At 37.5% G+C, this 16,033-nt stretch overlaps 1 protein-coding gene across 2 annotated transcripts in view; it reads left to right on the top strand.

Annotated features, from left to right (window-relative positions):
• The window catches only part of grin2cb (glutamate receptor, ionotropic, N-methyl D-aspartate 2Cb), a 37,293-nt gene extending 32,069 nt beyond the window's left edge, over nt 1–5,224 (top strand). For both annotated transcript variants that reach the window (XM_035533226.1, XM_027013328.2), the window contains exons 10-13: nt 937–1,097; nt 1,241–1,428; nt 1,884–2,116; nt 2,863–5,224. In XM_035533226.1, the coding sequence (XP_035389119.1) occupies nt 937–1,097; nt 1,241–1,428; nt 1,884–2,116; nt 2,863–4,269 (1,989 nt within the window). In that variant the 3' untranslated portion in view covers nt 4,270–5,224. The remainder of the gene's footprint in view (nt 1–936; nt 1,098–1,240; nt 1,429–1,883; nt 2,117–2,862) is intronic.
• The last annotated feature ends 10,809 nt before the right edge of the window (nt 5,225–16,033 follow it).

Here is a 16,033-nt window from a genome sequence, read left to right as displayed (position 1 = left end):
TTCCTCACTTCTCACAGGGATTAGAGATATCTTTGGAAAGAAATACCCAGACCATGCAATGTAGAAGTAGAAATGGAGCAGAAATACTTCCCTTTAGCCTTGTGCCTGTGAAATATATTGTACTGTAGCAAATGTGGGGGAAGATCTGCCAGCAATCCATTCGTTAGAGATATGTGAAAGAAAATATAAAGCCAACAGCAAGTTGCTTGAATGCTACATTAAGGCTCATTTTCTTCACTGGACTTACAAGGTCATGCAAGAGCCCAGGGGAATTTGTTTTATGCCTCCACTATGGTTCCATTCCATCATGTTTCCACTATAAACTAGTGTTGTCATAGTTTGCCAGATTGTCCTGTTCCTCCACTGGCAATATCAAATTCTCTCCTGTGTAGATCAGCCATATTAATAACATACAATAGACTCCAAAAGACAGAGTCCACTACCACGAATTGAAGAATTTTGCACTGGCATAGCTTATTGTGTTGGTAAATATGTTATATTTTGGAGGATATTTTGGTATCTGGTATATTTTGTAATATTTTGCTGGATATCTTGGTTTATGGTATATGTTTGTATATTTTGGGGGATATTTTGTTATCTTGTATGCGGTACATCTGCAATATATATATTTTAATTAAATTTAAAAAAATGTTCTTCACAATTAAAGCACTTACAGTAACAATGATGACACTATTTACCAGGTGTTTGTCCTTAAGTCATTTAAATTAAACATATGGTGCCACATTTTTTATAACGTGTCATACACTTTAAGAAAAAGCATATTAAGATTTCTCAAATGGTAAAAAATAATGAAGTAGTTGTATTCTTAAATATTTTGTATAAGCTGAGTAACAATTTGTAAAAGTTTGTGAAAAATAAATACAGTAACAGTGAGACGCTAAAAACTTGATGAACTCACACGGTCTTTTCTTGCAGTTCCAGAAGCCCCAGGAGCATTACCCACCTTTTCGTTTCGGCACAGTCCCAAACGGCAGCACAGAGAGGAACATTCGCAGCAATTACCCCGACATGCACACCCACATGATCAAATACAACCAGAAAGGAGTGGAAGAGGCGCTCAACAGTCTCAAAACAGGGTTTGTTCTGTGATGGTGAATTAGAACATTCTAAGGCAGCTGGTCATCTTCAATAGCCTACTATAGTATAAAACAAATGGCCAAATGATCATTTGTTTTACATAACTACCCTATGTGTAATTTTGTCACTGTCTTTGCTGCAGGAAGTTGGATGCCTTCATATATGATGCTGCAGTGCTTAATTACATGGCTGGCAAAGACGAGGGCTGCAAGCTGGTGACCATTGGCAGTGGGAAGGTGTTTGCTACTACAGGCTACGGTATCGCACTGCAGAAGGATTCCCGCTGGAAGCGCCCCATAGACCTGGCTCTTCTCCAGTTCCTAGGCGATGGTAAATCACCATCAGGGGACTGAATCTTGTCCACAGTTAATATCCTCTTTTTTGTGGCATGGACACTGTCACAGTCCTCTCCCTCAGTCTCTCTATAACTCCACCAATGGCCTGAAAGTTCATAAAGCTCATGCATTGTGAGGTTTCTCTTTTTAGATTAGTTGGTATAGAGTGTAGTGTTTAGCACTGCTTGAAAGACAAATGTCGTGATACATAGACTCCATGCTTATTGAATGTACTACTGCAGTATGTTCCTTTTCACTGGGTTTGCAAAGTATACAAATGATCATTTTCATATATATTATGAAAAAAAAGTAAGAGGAGGATATGAACTTTCAGTCATGTAATAACATGTTTAATAAGAAAAACTGGCACATCTGGTGTATAACTTGTGAAATGTTTGCTAGAAAATATAATCTACATTGCTTTTTGGCTCTGGTTTTTGCTCTTAAAAGGTGACACACAGAGACTGGAAACTGTGTGGCTATCTGGAATATGCCAGAATGAGAAGAATGAGGTGATGAGTTCCAAGCTGGACATAGACAACATGGCAGGCGTCTTCTACATGCTGCTGGTGGCTATGGGCCTGAGTCTGCTTGTCTTTGCTTGGGAGCATCTCTTATACTGGAAGCTCAGACACTCTATGCACAAATCTGAGCACTTAGACTTCCTCCTGGCCATAAGCAGGGTAGGTTGACACCACACATGTACTGCAATATTACTTCCCCAACCTTTTTACTAACTTTTACTTGGGGGGGTGGGGGTGTATTAACAATGTAAAATACTCATCTGCTATTAAAAGGATTAGCAATTTCATATCCAGATTGATTCTAATTGGAGCCTAAAATAATTGGTGAAATAAAGTATTGCCTTATCAAAGTACACATCAGGTCAGATGACCTTAGGCTGTCCAGCCTGACTGCTACAACATGTTTTGGTAATTGCTTATGTTGTAGGGAGAGTAAAACAACTTTCAATAAAACAAAGGCCTTTTAGTTCTAAAAGAGTGTTGGAATAAGGTGAATTCACAACGTTGGTAGAACCAGTGTGAGTAACATTTTGACTTTCAATAACAAAAAAAACATAGTATTATATATGTGTGTTTGAAATATTTTATTTGACAAAAAAGTATTACTTTTTCCATAACATAAGTTTTAGCCTTGTATATATCTTTGGTGTCTACCTTTTGAGTATGTAAGCAAAATATGGAATGTCATAATGAAAAAAAATAATAATAATAATGAAAAAAAAATCTTTAATTCAAAGAGTTTAAACATACAAATTTGACTTCTCATCCTACAACTTGTAGAGGACAGTTTATATTTTTTTAAATTGTTCTCTGTTATCATAGGCAATATATAACAAATATATATAATAAATATTCTATACATATCCATAGGAAAAAACTGTATATTTTGTCTTTTTCTGTCTCAGGGTATATATAGTTGCTTTAATGGTGTTGAGGATGTGGGAATATCTGGCAACATACAGAATCCTGACATCACAACAAACTATGCCCAGGCCAACATGCTGAAAATGCTGCAGACAGCCAAAGACATTGTCTCCTCAGCGAAGGTGGAGAATTCTCTTGACAATGCCACAAAGACCATTGAGCACTGGAGCCGGCAGGGGGGTAATCTGCCAGCCCGCAACCCACAGGTGACCACCACTGAGACGGTCCCTGGTCACTTGTCCTACATTACAAACCTCACGGAAACCCATTCGGTCCATGGGCAGGGCTCACTGACTCACCCGTTTACACGGCATTATGCAAACATTACCAGCCTGCCACATCCACCTAGCAACAGACTGATAACACGGCCCACTCCACTACGCTACACCCTTCCCTCCAGGTCAGCGAGCATATATAATGGGATGTTTCCCATATCCAGCATCAGCACTCCTCATTTGGCCATGCATGAGCCTCATTCCCAAAAGTCAGCCCACCTGGGCTCCCCCTTCATTCCATATAGAGACCTGCAGGTACCAGACATCTACGCAGAGTACCAGGAGTCCTGCCGCCCCTCTGATGGCTCCAGACGGAAGAAGAGGTCCCGTAGTGCTCTGGTGGAGTCCATGGATCTTAGAGGGATACATGATTATAAAAACCAGACAATATGCCTGGCAGAACTCAGAGCCAGCCACTTTGCCCAAGCGCATGCTCCTTCCCCATCCATAGAAAGCCCCTATCGGCCAGGAGACACTACCTGTAATTCCTGCGTTAAGACCTACGTGGAGCCAGTTCTGGATGACGTACCCCTGATAGGGAAGAGGAAGCTCCATCGCAGGCCCTCCTTCCTCAAGGCCACCTGGGGCCCAGACAGGGTGAGGTTTCCGGATGACAGACCCACTGTCGCAGCTCCCTCCCAAGCTAACCTGCCAGATCTGTTCCCTTACACAGAGATGTGTAGAAGACAGAGAAACAACATGTGTTACCCCTTGCCCATGGACAACATTTATCTTCATCCATTCCGTCGGCACCCTAGAAAAGGCCAGAAGCTGAGGCACTCCCAGTCTACCCGGCTGCCCTCCTACAGGGAGGCAGTATTTCACAATTCAGCAGCTGTGAGGAGAGCCACCAGCCTACTGCACAGACAGTACTCCTACCCAGACCTGCCAGCCTACCAGAGCACGTTGCCATACGGACCAGCCGAACTGTGTAACATCTTCCCCTGCATATGGCACCCAAGTGACACTGTGTATGGGGGATACAGGGCTGCCACACACATGCAAGATAACAATCTACTTCCTATTCCAGCGGGCAGGGTGGTTCACAGGGCCAGCAGCCCAGATGTACCCTTGACATGGGGCAGGATCTCAAGCCTGGAATCTGAGGTTTGAGCATTTCCACACAGCTGTTTGCAGTGCTTTTGATCTCCAAGCTCCATCAATAAACTCATTACAACCAGTTTATACACTCTGCCTTTGATTCTTGCAAAAACAAACCTGGAAACTCACTTTGGGCTTTCTTTGAGTCTATGAAGTGCAATAATTCCAAGATTGTATAAGGGAAATTCTTTCAATTAACATACCTTAATGCATCATTAAAATGGCAAATAAGAAATTTGTGTTATGTCCTGGGTTCAGGAGATAACAAGGAAATTAATAAATTATTATTTGAATGGATTGGTTTGATGGGGTTTCAGGTAATTGCAGTATATAAAGTGTTATTGTTACTGTTCTTCTGAGGTAAATATGGTATTGCTCCATGTAATCCTCTATAATACTGGATTTTATATTTAAAAAAAAAAAGGACTGGATTTTCAGGAGTTTCTCTCTTTCTTTCTCTATCTCTCTCTTCTTCTCTTTTTCTATATGTGAGTTTCTGAATAGAGCAAATTGAATATTAATCTATTATTAGTATCACCAAGTACCTCCAACAATTTAATGTGTCATGAAGGTCTACCAGTGGATCCCATGGAATTTTTGTCATTTCTATAAGGGTATACTGAGAGAGTAGTCTTTATACTACCTTCTATATTCAAATCAACAGCATATTTTAGATATTAGGTATTGTGGTTAAAATAATTTTAAGTGAGGTTGTCTATTATTGCAAATGACATAATATGACAAAATTATCCTTTATATCAATATGTGGGTAGTGCCTACACAGTTCTGTCTATATCCATAACATCAAAGAGTGCACAATACTGTTATATAAAACAGCTATTTTTCATTATAAAGCATTAGTTGATACCAAGTATTACAAGTACTTATCAGTTTCTGTTCATTTGTACTTCTTCAAATTATTTATTTATTTATTTAGTGTGTGTGTGTGTGTGTGTGTGTGTGTGTGTGTGTGTGTGTGTGTGTGTGAAAGAGAGAGAGTAACAGAGAGAGAGAGAGAGAGAGAGAGAGAGAGAGAGAGAGAGAGAGAGTGCTACATATAGCCTGCATTTAGCATATTTAATATTGCCACACTGATGTTTCAAATTGCATTTAGTTGTTTCTCAATGTTTTTATGTAATTTCTCATTTGTACTCAAACTGGAAAAATAAAATAATGATGATAATTCAAATGAGTTCTGTATTGGCATAATACCACTATCAATACGTCATATCAGTGGATCACCAAAACAACTGGTGAAGATGGGTCAGTGAACACATATGTTCTGTTGACTGGTGCACTGAACTCCACATTCCCACTGTCTTTAAATGCTAGAACAGAAGAGAGAGATAGAAGAGTAAGAAAAGGAATATGCCGAATAAAAAAGAGAGAGCTCCATCCTGACCCCAGACTTCACATAACAGAATCAATTTGACACAGAATAAGAGCCTTCAGCTATGACATATGAATGTATCTGTTCTGAGGGGGATTTTGAAGCTGTCATGAATATCTCATTAATAAAGGTCTGTAAAATGATTATGCAAAGTGTGGGGAATGTTACCAAAAAGTGTCCTTTACCCCTGGATCTCATTATGTCGAATGTCTCCACCACAGAGTATTTCAACAAAGCCCAAGGTGACCTGAATTGAGGTAATTATGCAGTGAGGGTTTTGTTATCTCCAGAAAAGGAGCTCTCTTCCCAGGCAGCAAATGAAGAATATTTGAGAATCTGAACATTAAGAAACTTAGATTTTCCCATTATGGGCTTTGCTTTGTTATTGCTGCATCACAGATGACAGCGCAATAACAATGAAGCTTACCACCACTCCCTCCATTCATTGATAGGTTTATTTACTGGAGAACAACTGTACTTTTCTCATAAATCATCTTCAGTACTACAGCTTCATACCTTTTCTGCAGAAAGGCACACGTTTTTTGGGTTTTTTTTGAAGACACATAAGGAAGGAAAGGGCTGAAGAAAGCCAACTTAAACCTTACAAGTCTACCTGCAATGTTTCTTGGAACCATACTGTTGAGAGATTTTACACATTCAGTGCATGTATATGAAATAATCAAGGGAGGTTGATAATTGGCCAAAAACAAAAGAAGCACAATATATTAAACACCAAAGGTAACTATGGAGATAAATGATTTGCATTTAAAAGTCAAATGGGGGGTTGTCCGCAGGTTTCATATGCAATGAACATGCCATGCAACCATGTTATCTTCAAAACATTAATTCACATGTTCGTTTCAAGATTCAGAATCATTTAATTGATTTGTCCCCTATAAAACAGCCTAAGGCTTCAAATTCTTTTGTGGTGATAGCAATAACATCATAATGAGACTATGCTGTCACAACACAGCCAGTGCTCATTATATTGTACATCATCTTTGCCCTTGATCCAGCCAGCAAGTGACAGTGAAAGGTAAGATGACATCCCAGCAAGAGATTTACGATCTCAGCCATACAGCTTCAATGCTGATCTGAATGCATAACATTAATACACACACACGTGCACAAATGCTAAAAGTACTTTCTTTTACATGGTAGCATGTATTCTCTTCACATTTCTTTCAGGAAACCATTAACTCAGATGTACATTTTCCCATATGCTGCTGATCACTTTCAGCCTTGGACTCTGTTGTGTGAGCTAGAGAGGAAGAGGCAGAGAAGAGGCTACCAACTGTACAAAGCTTTAGCTGTGACTAATTACCCTGGCAAAGAAATTACTACAATTTTATTATACAAGAGGAAAATAATTGTGTCTTTAATGATATTAACAACCTTTGTGCAAATGGAACAGATCACATGCTTGGAGATTTCACCTTTTAAACAACTATTTGTGTTTTGTGTATGTAGGTTTATTTGTTTACTGTTAGTTAGGATTCATTCACATTTCATTCATTTATGCGACCAATCATGTTACAACACTTTGTGGTTATATGTAATGATAGACAATGTACATCACAATGGGATTATAATATCCTATGAAAACAGAGTCATTTAAAGGAGCTCAGGATGTTACATTAAAAGCTCCACGAGTAACAACATTTTGCTAAAAGTGATATGAAGAGGCTTTTATCATGAATACATGATAAAACAGGTGGCAGGCCTTGCATGGCTGTGCAATACTGTTCTGAGTTGTTCTTGGTCTACTAAAATATTTGAGTTGTGTATTTAAAATAAATAAAGAACAGTTGGCTGATGTTAACATTCAACAGAAATAGAAGCACACCATGTGGCATTCCTTTAATGACACCAGTAATATGTGCAGCTACAGGGACAATTCTGGTGCACTGTTATAAAAAAAGTCTGAGAGGGAGCAGCTCATGAGTAACTTAATTTGAGTGTAACTTAATTTGAGTGTAACTTAATTTGAGTGTACAATGGCTTTAAATGTATCGCCTTCAGTGCTATGCCTGCAGACCTGGAGGCATACAGATATCCACTGATGAGATGCACCCTGTCTTGTGTTATTGCTTAATTATCTGCCATAGCTAATTGGATCAAGCTTTACAAATTGTTTTCCAACTGCCACATCATATTCATTCAGTTTAATTAAAATCAACCTATGCTATGTGAATGAACAAACCCAAGCTCTGTCATCATAACATGATCCTATCTGTGTTAATAATTTAATGCAATAATATAATAGTGTTGTAGTCAAGAACATTAGTGCCGAGTCCAAGTCAAGACCAACTATGTAGTAGTTGAGTCAAGACTGAGAATGGCTGTGGGCAAGTCCAAGACAAGACTGAATCCAATTTAAGACTTTTTCATAATTTAAATATTAAAAGAAGGGAAAACATCTTTGTAGTTAATTTTACATTAGTTGTGCATCAAAGACACTGATACATTATAGCAATATATTACAGTGTACTGTATATGTTGTATATAAAGTATAACATTAAATAAAATATAGTCTGTATCAAATATATTATAATCTCAGTCACTATATTGTAACTTTGAGAGGCAAATGATAAGATTAAGATTTTTCTCTGTCCCTACTTCTGTTGAACAGATACATGTGGGACTTCTCAACTTCCGCATGACGCCACAAGGTTGACTAGGTCATGCACAAAGTTTTCCCAATCTGAACCTGAGAATTTCAGCAGAAGAATGGCAGACAGGCTAAAGTCAGTGACTGAGAAGATGGGTAGAAATATTTCCAGATATACTAAGAAGGACAGATGTAAGTTCAGTATGGGTCTAACCTTCAAAGTTGTAAATAATAGCTATAGATTTGGTGCTCTGTCACGGGCCAAGATCATGCAAAAAAAAGGAGGAAGCAGTTTTGAACTAAGGCTTTAATGAAAACAAAGGAAAACTCCAAATAATCATAAAAGAAACCCAAAGTAACAGTAACTGATGCAGTGGTTACAATGAAAAGGGGCTTTTACCCAAAGGCAGTGGTAGCTCAGTGGTTAAGGTAGTCAACTTGCAATTTGAAGATTGACAGTTCAAGTCCCACCAGTGACATTTCATTACTATTGGGGCCCCTGAGCAAGGCCCTTAACCCTCAATTGCTGAAGTTCTTTTCAGTCATAATTGTAAGTCGCTTTGGATAAAAGCCTCAGCTAAATGCCATAAAAATTCTTAAGGAAAGAAATAATGACACACAGGTGGCATGGCAAATGAGATGGAAATCCACACCACCTGTGTGAGGGGTGTCACTAAACCAAAACATAAAGCATGTCGAAATGAAAGACAAAACAAACAAAATCCACATGGATGCCACTGTCGCCAAACGGAGGCTGCTGGTGGGGGCATTGTCACATTTTCAAAATATGCATATGCATTTATTGTAGAAACCTATTTTGAATATTATCATATATTAGGGATCTGTAATTGCATATTACGTTTTTCTACTATGCAAATTTCTGTGTATGAGAGATGACTGTGTTCTATGCGTCAGTGGAAAGTTACTGAAGAGAAAGCACTAACCTTGTTTTGAAAGTGTGAGTGTAGGATATAGATAAGCAGAAGGAACAGTGAGGCTGCTGTATTTTTTCAAAATATTCACGCCTCATTTAGTAACACCTGGTGATGACCAGCCTTGAATGAAAATGTTTTAATATGTGTGTGCATTGCTACAAACTGGAGATGATCTTAAGCAACTGCACACATACAGTCTCCCCAGTCATGAGAATAAAGATTGATTATTAAACCACCATTTTCACCACAGTATGTATATAGGTTTGTTGTACAATAACATTTCTGATTTGTTTTATTTATGAATGTAAATCTGGATAGACTGTCTAAATATAGTTTCATATATTTTAATCAACAAAATCCCAGTGATTTCTTCATAATTGCAAGTTATGTAAGACCACTAACAATAACTTGATATTATCTGTATATGTTACATGCCAGGTGTGTACACTTATTGGTAAACCAATAAGAAGCCTTGTGGGCTGGACTGCTGGAGGCGGGACTTCTGCTTTAAAGGCAGATCTCCTGCTAAAGTGTATCTGTCACTGTGGATAAGTCAGGTAACATGGTTACAGGTGATTTTAATGTATAGATGTGGTAGATTAGAGGCTGGTGCCACTTTGTTGCATTGTTGATCAGGAAACAATTATTTATTTTTATTATTATTTATTTTCGTTTCTTTGGCACCGTCCACAATGTCCACTTATACTTTATGGTCACTCACTAGAATTGTTCTTATTCTTTGAACTATATGCTCTCACCATTGATTTTATTGGTACAGGTAAATTGATAAACGCAGAGGCTAATGGTGTTGGTCTCATCCTTGGCTAGTTTACACATGCCACACGCACAAAGACATTCCTCTTAGGACTGTTATAGCCCTGTGGATTTTGCCGTCAACCGGGGACAAGTAACAGTACACTAAAGTGCATATATGTATATGTTTATACAGAATTAAAATAACTTTCTAAATCAATAGCATGTGTAATGTGATTCTAGAGGAATTTCATGTCTTGTCTACACTGAAATAGCACACTGCCTGACAGTCTATCTTTAGGTTGAATTTAAAATTTGTTTGCATTGACCAATCCTACATTGTATCAGCAATTCTCATGCCATATTTAAGCAATACATCATCAGTACTGTTTGCCAGAGACAGTGAACCAACAGAGGAGAACACAAAAGAGATGAATCGATACATGGGCTTTGCTGCAGATATATTGCCAAAGCCTTATCCAGAGCCTTTCCTTTTCAAAGAGTATTTCTTGCCAAGGGTTACCAGAACATTATTTCTAAGACAGAAAAAAGAAATCATTCAAAATATTTTGATTAAAGCAAAAAAACAAACACACTGAGACTTAGTAAATAACCACTACACTGAATTTTCTACCACTTACATGTAAACAATATACATAAAAATAAACATAAGCAATATACATAAACATAAACTGCTTCCCAGATGAGAGGTTCAAGTTAGGAGTCCCTGAATAAAGACTACCATTGGTTATCTCCTCTCTTGTCCTTCGAAGGTGACAGCTCCAGCAGTTGGCCTTGGCTCATAATATGGCATCAAATTAACAACCCCCAGGTTGCCATGCCATCGGCCTCTATAAGAGTGAGGCTACACTTTAGTGAGTTGCCAGTGAACACTTGGAAACAAATGCCTATCTAATTAAGAAGAAGCTCAACCACCCACCAAGTCTGGAATAAAGGCTTCATTTTAAATTATAAATGATTTTGTCAAAAGATCTAAAGAAAACCTGGACAGCATCACAATTTCAAGATACAATATCTGAAAATATATTGCTTAATTTTGTTGAATACATTTTGTCTGAACAGGGACTAAGTTACATCTCTGTTGTATAGGGTATAAAGAGAACATGAATAACAGTACATGTGAGGAGAAGATACTAACTTATAGGGTCTTGCAGAAGAATCTCCCAAAGGAGATCATTTTGGAGGTATGATCCATTAGAGTGGCATTTCCAGCTATGTAGAAATGATCCATAGCTAATAAGGGCAAGGTATCTTCCTCCTTGACCAAATACAGGCAAACATCATGCCCGTGTCTTTGTCGTGCTCTCTCTCTTTAACTCATTCTTCCCTCTCACACACACACTTACATTAAAGTCTGCACTTCATTATATCAGGAGGGTTAAACTGAATTAAATCTATTTTAATGTAAGACGTAGCATTTCCATATGCATACATATGATTCAACATAATGTACTGTTACAAATCCAACATTTAATCACATTGAATATTAAATTTAATAACTGTGTAGTATAGTAGTGAACAGAATATGTACATTTTGCATTGTCATCAAAGATTGCTTTCAAATGAATTATTCATACAAAGTACTATATTTTTTTAAATTCAGTAAAACAAAAATCATTTCCAATGCAAACCAGCCTTGTAAAAAGTGTCTTATCTACCTACACACCATAAAAAATGAGGACACTGATGGAGCTATGTACTTGTAGTTTAATGGACCAAAACACCACAAGACAAGTTCAGTTCTTTTCATGAGAATTCAAGAGAAACGAGACAAAGTGGCTTCCGAAATTCAATGAGTAATTGCTACTTTCTAATATGTTCACATTTAAGACCTAAAGGTAGCATGAACAAAGATCAGCTCTGAACTGTTTCATAATTTCCTTTGATGGGCACAAATGGGTGCTGCTTAGTCCAATTCTGGACATTTCAGCAAGTAAAGGGCACAAGGGGATATGTCATTTTGTCCAGCCTATTAGAAACATTTTGACATTCATAACAATACAACAAGGTCCTGCAACAAGATTGATATTATCCTCTCGTCAACTGTACTACAGTGACTATAACTGTGAATGTAGCACATTTTGTAGCATACATTCTTTAGGCTTTCACCAGTGCTTTTAAAAAGATGCAATGAATCTGTATCCAAGTCTTGAACTTTCTAATTAAATGGATTTATTCTTAATAATATCAAGAGTACCTTATGTGCTATTCAGTTTCTATGAAACCAGTTGATTAAATAATTACAATTACAAATAATTTAAATGGCTCCAGAGGACCAATACTTACTGTACACTCAATGTTCTGCTACTTTAGCCCACAAGTAGCAGGAAAGGAGATACTGGGGAAGTGTATGTTACTGCTTTATAAACCAAAGATCAGTTTGGTCTGGGTAATTGGCTCAATGTTTATTTTGTCTTGCATCAAGGTTGATCCAATATTTTTGTGGGGTTAATGGAAGCATGGTGTCTTCCACCTCGATTGGACGTGTCCATTTGTTTTGTGCTGGTTTGATCATGATTCCTATTTTATAATTACTGTACACTTTTCACTTGAGCTTTATATCTGCTGGAACAGTGCACTGCTACATTCATCTTGGCTGACTAGTGATAGACTGCAACTGATTACTGCCCCGTGTAGAGAGTGGAAAAAGGGAGGCTGGGGGAAAAGCATAATACACTACTGGAATACATATCTACTAACACCGAATACAGTGACTGCTCAGTTGCCTGTTTGTCTACTACTTAGCTAAATAACTATTTTTTTTAAATAAGTGAATGAACATTCAGAGCATTTTGATGTTCACAAATTGACCAGCAATATTTTCTATGCTTTATTTCAATTGTCTGTCAAATCTATTTGTGTCTGTTCAAGCACATTTACTTCAATTATACAGCAATTCTGTTTATGGGCAATTGTTTGATTTATTTCTACATTAAAATTTAAACAGGGCAATTACATAGCAACATTGAATGCCCTGTAATTCTTCCTAATCTAATCCCTTTCCCAATTTGCTCCGATAGCAGTACACAGTTGTCTGTAGGAAGGAAATCCTAAGTGTATTCTGTCTTTGGATGATCTTTTAAGTTCCCTTGCAGTACAGGTCCTGAAATTACTAAGTCTGTGGGAGAAGACAGAAACACTGAAAATGTCTGTGCAGAGAGTCACTGAGCGGCATGCACTTACATCCACTCTCTGTCAGTGCTACCATAGTATACACAAATGCAGCATTTTCTGTCATCATCTTCACATAAAAGCTGTGCACATCATCTCAGAGAATTTCTCCTTCACTGCACTGTTTGACCACCCCTCACAATAAACTATGGACTACAAGAAGTACTTGGTCATGCTCCACAAATCTGACCCATTTTCCTGCATCTGTGAAACCCTTAGAATAGATAAGGGCAGAGAAAGGACTGTCTAAGATGCGAGAAACTGAGCTGAGCATTTGGCAAGACAGTGGATCAGTGGTCTCATTTAATAGTGTTTCTGATGTTCTCACAGTGTATGAACAGTGTATGCTCTTGTTCTCACTGAAAATGGGTCTACACAGGCAATCTAAGGAAATGTAATAGTGCTCAAATTCCTCTGATCTGTCCAGAAATTAAGAGGAAGACTATTATCAAAATTATTATCACTGTTTCTTCAGAACATCAAGAGAGCATTGTAATAATGATGTACCTACCCTGCTGAAGTAAAGACCTGAAGCAGCACCCAAGGGTAGCATAGTGCACAGGAACTCAGCAGGTGAACTGGTAAAATCGTATGCCAACATTACTAGAATAAGTACTTTCACTTGTGAATCTCTTTATGCTGTATTTTTTCAAAATCTTCATGCATTGTGTAGTAACACCTAGTGATGACCAGCCTTGAATGAAAATGTTTTAATATGTGTGTGCATTGCTACAAACTGGAGATGATCTTAAGCAACTGCACACATACAGTCTCCCCAGTCATGAGAATAAAGATTGATTATTAAACCACCATTTTCACCACAGTATGTATATAGGTTTGTTGTACAATAACATTTCTGATTTGTTTTATTTATGAATGTAAATCTGGATAGACTGTCTAAATATAGTTTCATATATTTTAATCAACAAAATCCCAGTGATTTCTTCATAATTGCAAGTTATGTAAGACCACTAACAATAACTTGATATTATCTGTATATGTTACATGCCAGGTGTGTACACTTATTGGTAAACCAATAAGAAGCCTTGTGGGCTGGACTGCTGGAGGCGGGACTTCTGCTTTAAAGGCGGATCTCCTGCTAAAGTGTGCAGCGCTGATTCGGGCCATGCTTGAGTTATTATGTGAGACATTTTGTGAAAGTGTGCAGTGCTGATTTGGGGCACACTTGAGAGTTCTTACTTAAGGCATCTTGTGACAGTGTATGAACGATATTGTTTAGTTTACTTATGAGATTGCTCTTATGTTTCCCCTATCTGTCACTGTGGATAAGTCAGGTAACATGGTTACAGGTGATTTTAATGTATAGATGTGGTAGATTAGGGGCTGGTGCCACTTTGTTGCATTGTTGATCAGGAAACATTTATTATTATTATTATTTATTTTCATTTCTTTGGCACCGTCCACAATGTCCACTTGTACTTTATGGTCACTCACTAGAATTGTTCTTATTCTTTGAACTATATGCTCTCACCATTGATTTTATTGGTACAGGTAAATTGATAAAGGCAGAGGCTAATGGTGTTGGTCTCATCCTTGGCTATTTTACACATGCCACACACACAAAGGCATTCCTCTTAGGACTGTTATAGCCCTGTGGATTTTGCCGTCAACCGGGGACAAGTAACAGTACACTAAAGTGCATATATGTATATGTTTATACAGAATTAAAATAACTTTCTAAATCAATAGCATGTGTAATGTGATTCTAGAGGAATTTCATGTCTTGTCTACACTGAAATAGCGCACTGCCTGACAGTCTATCTTTAGATCGTATTTAAAATGTGTTTGCATTGACCAATCCTACATTGTATACAGCTCTTTATTATTTTATTTCATCTTAGACTTTTTCTCACTGAACATAAACGGTCTCCAAGAAATCTAGTGGCAATTTTTCTGGACATAGATTAAATTACTCAGATTAAATCTCCTCTGCATGGATTTTTGAATTGAAAATCATTGTGAACCTAGAACAAAGTGTAACCTGTGTCAAAAAATAGCCCCAAGAGGTGTCTGTATAATTATTTATGTGAACAAGCAACTCATGGAAAGAGAATTAACATTCAAAGTGGTTTGACTTGATGTCATTTAAATATTCCAAAACTTATTCATGTCTTGAGTGAGGAATAGCTACTGGAATTAATCTAACTGCATGGTGCACAGGCCAACACTAATTTAGATGCCTCGAAGGTTTGGCAAAAGAAATGTGCATTGCAAAGTCTCCTAGTAGATATTTCATTATTGTGATAAAGTAATACTTTCTAGTGGCCTGAGTCCTTACCAAGGCTAATACACTATTTAATAGACTGTTCAGGTTAAGACCCATTCACTTTGGACATGTGGATATTTATCAGATGGGAAAATAGCAATACTCTAACATGATACTGGATTGCTTTTTGTGGTGAGTAGGCATTCCTAAAGTGAGCCAGGATATGCAATCAGCAGCACATGCCCTGGTTTGAGCACAGTTCACAGACAATGCAAATAAGAAAGAAAGAACACAACTTGGTCTTTATTCACAGTTACACTGAGATGATGCTGAGAACATGAAGTTTAAGGGCTTTGGTGAGTCGCATATAGTTAATCTAAACCTTCAATGATAATTTCACTATATCACAAGATAATGCATATTATGAGTGTAATATGACAGAAAAAAAATAGTTTACTAAATACCTATTAGATGAAAAAGAGGACAAGTCAATTATCCCATCTTTGAGTATAATATTATCATCAACTGTTGGGAGAGGAACAAAAACAACTTGTTTATAATTCATTTATTCAATCACTTAGTGAAATAATGAGCCATTACAATGAGAGTAGAACAATTCGAATTCTTAAACAATGACAGGTACAGGAAGATCAATGACATCTCTCAGT

This window comes from Electrophorus electricus, chromosome 14, assembly GCF_013358815.1.
Source record: "Electrophorus electricus isolate fEleEle1 chromosome 14, fEleEle1.pri, whole genome shotgun sequence".
Classification (NCBI taxonomy): Eukaryota; Metazoa; Chordata; class Actinopteri; order Gymnotiformes; family Gymnotidae; genus Electrophorus; species Electrophorus electricus.
Note: the sequence above shows the minus strand (reverse complement) of the source record. Positions and strands in the feature narration are given on the sequence as shown.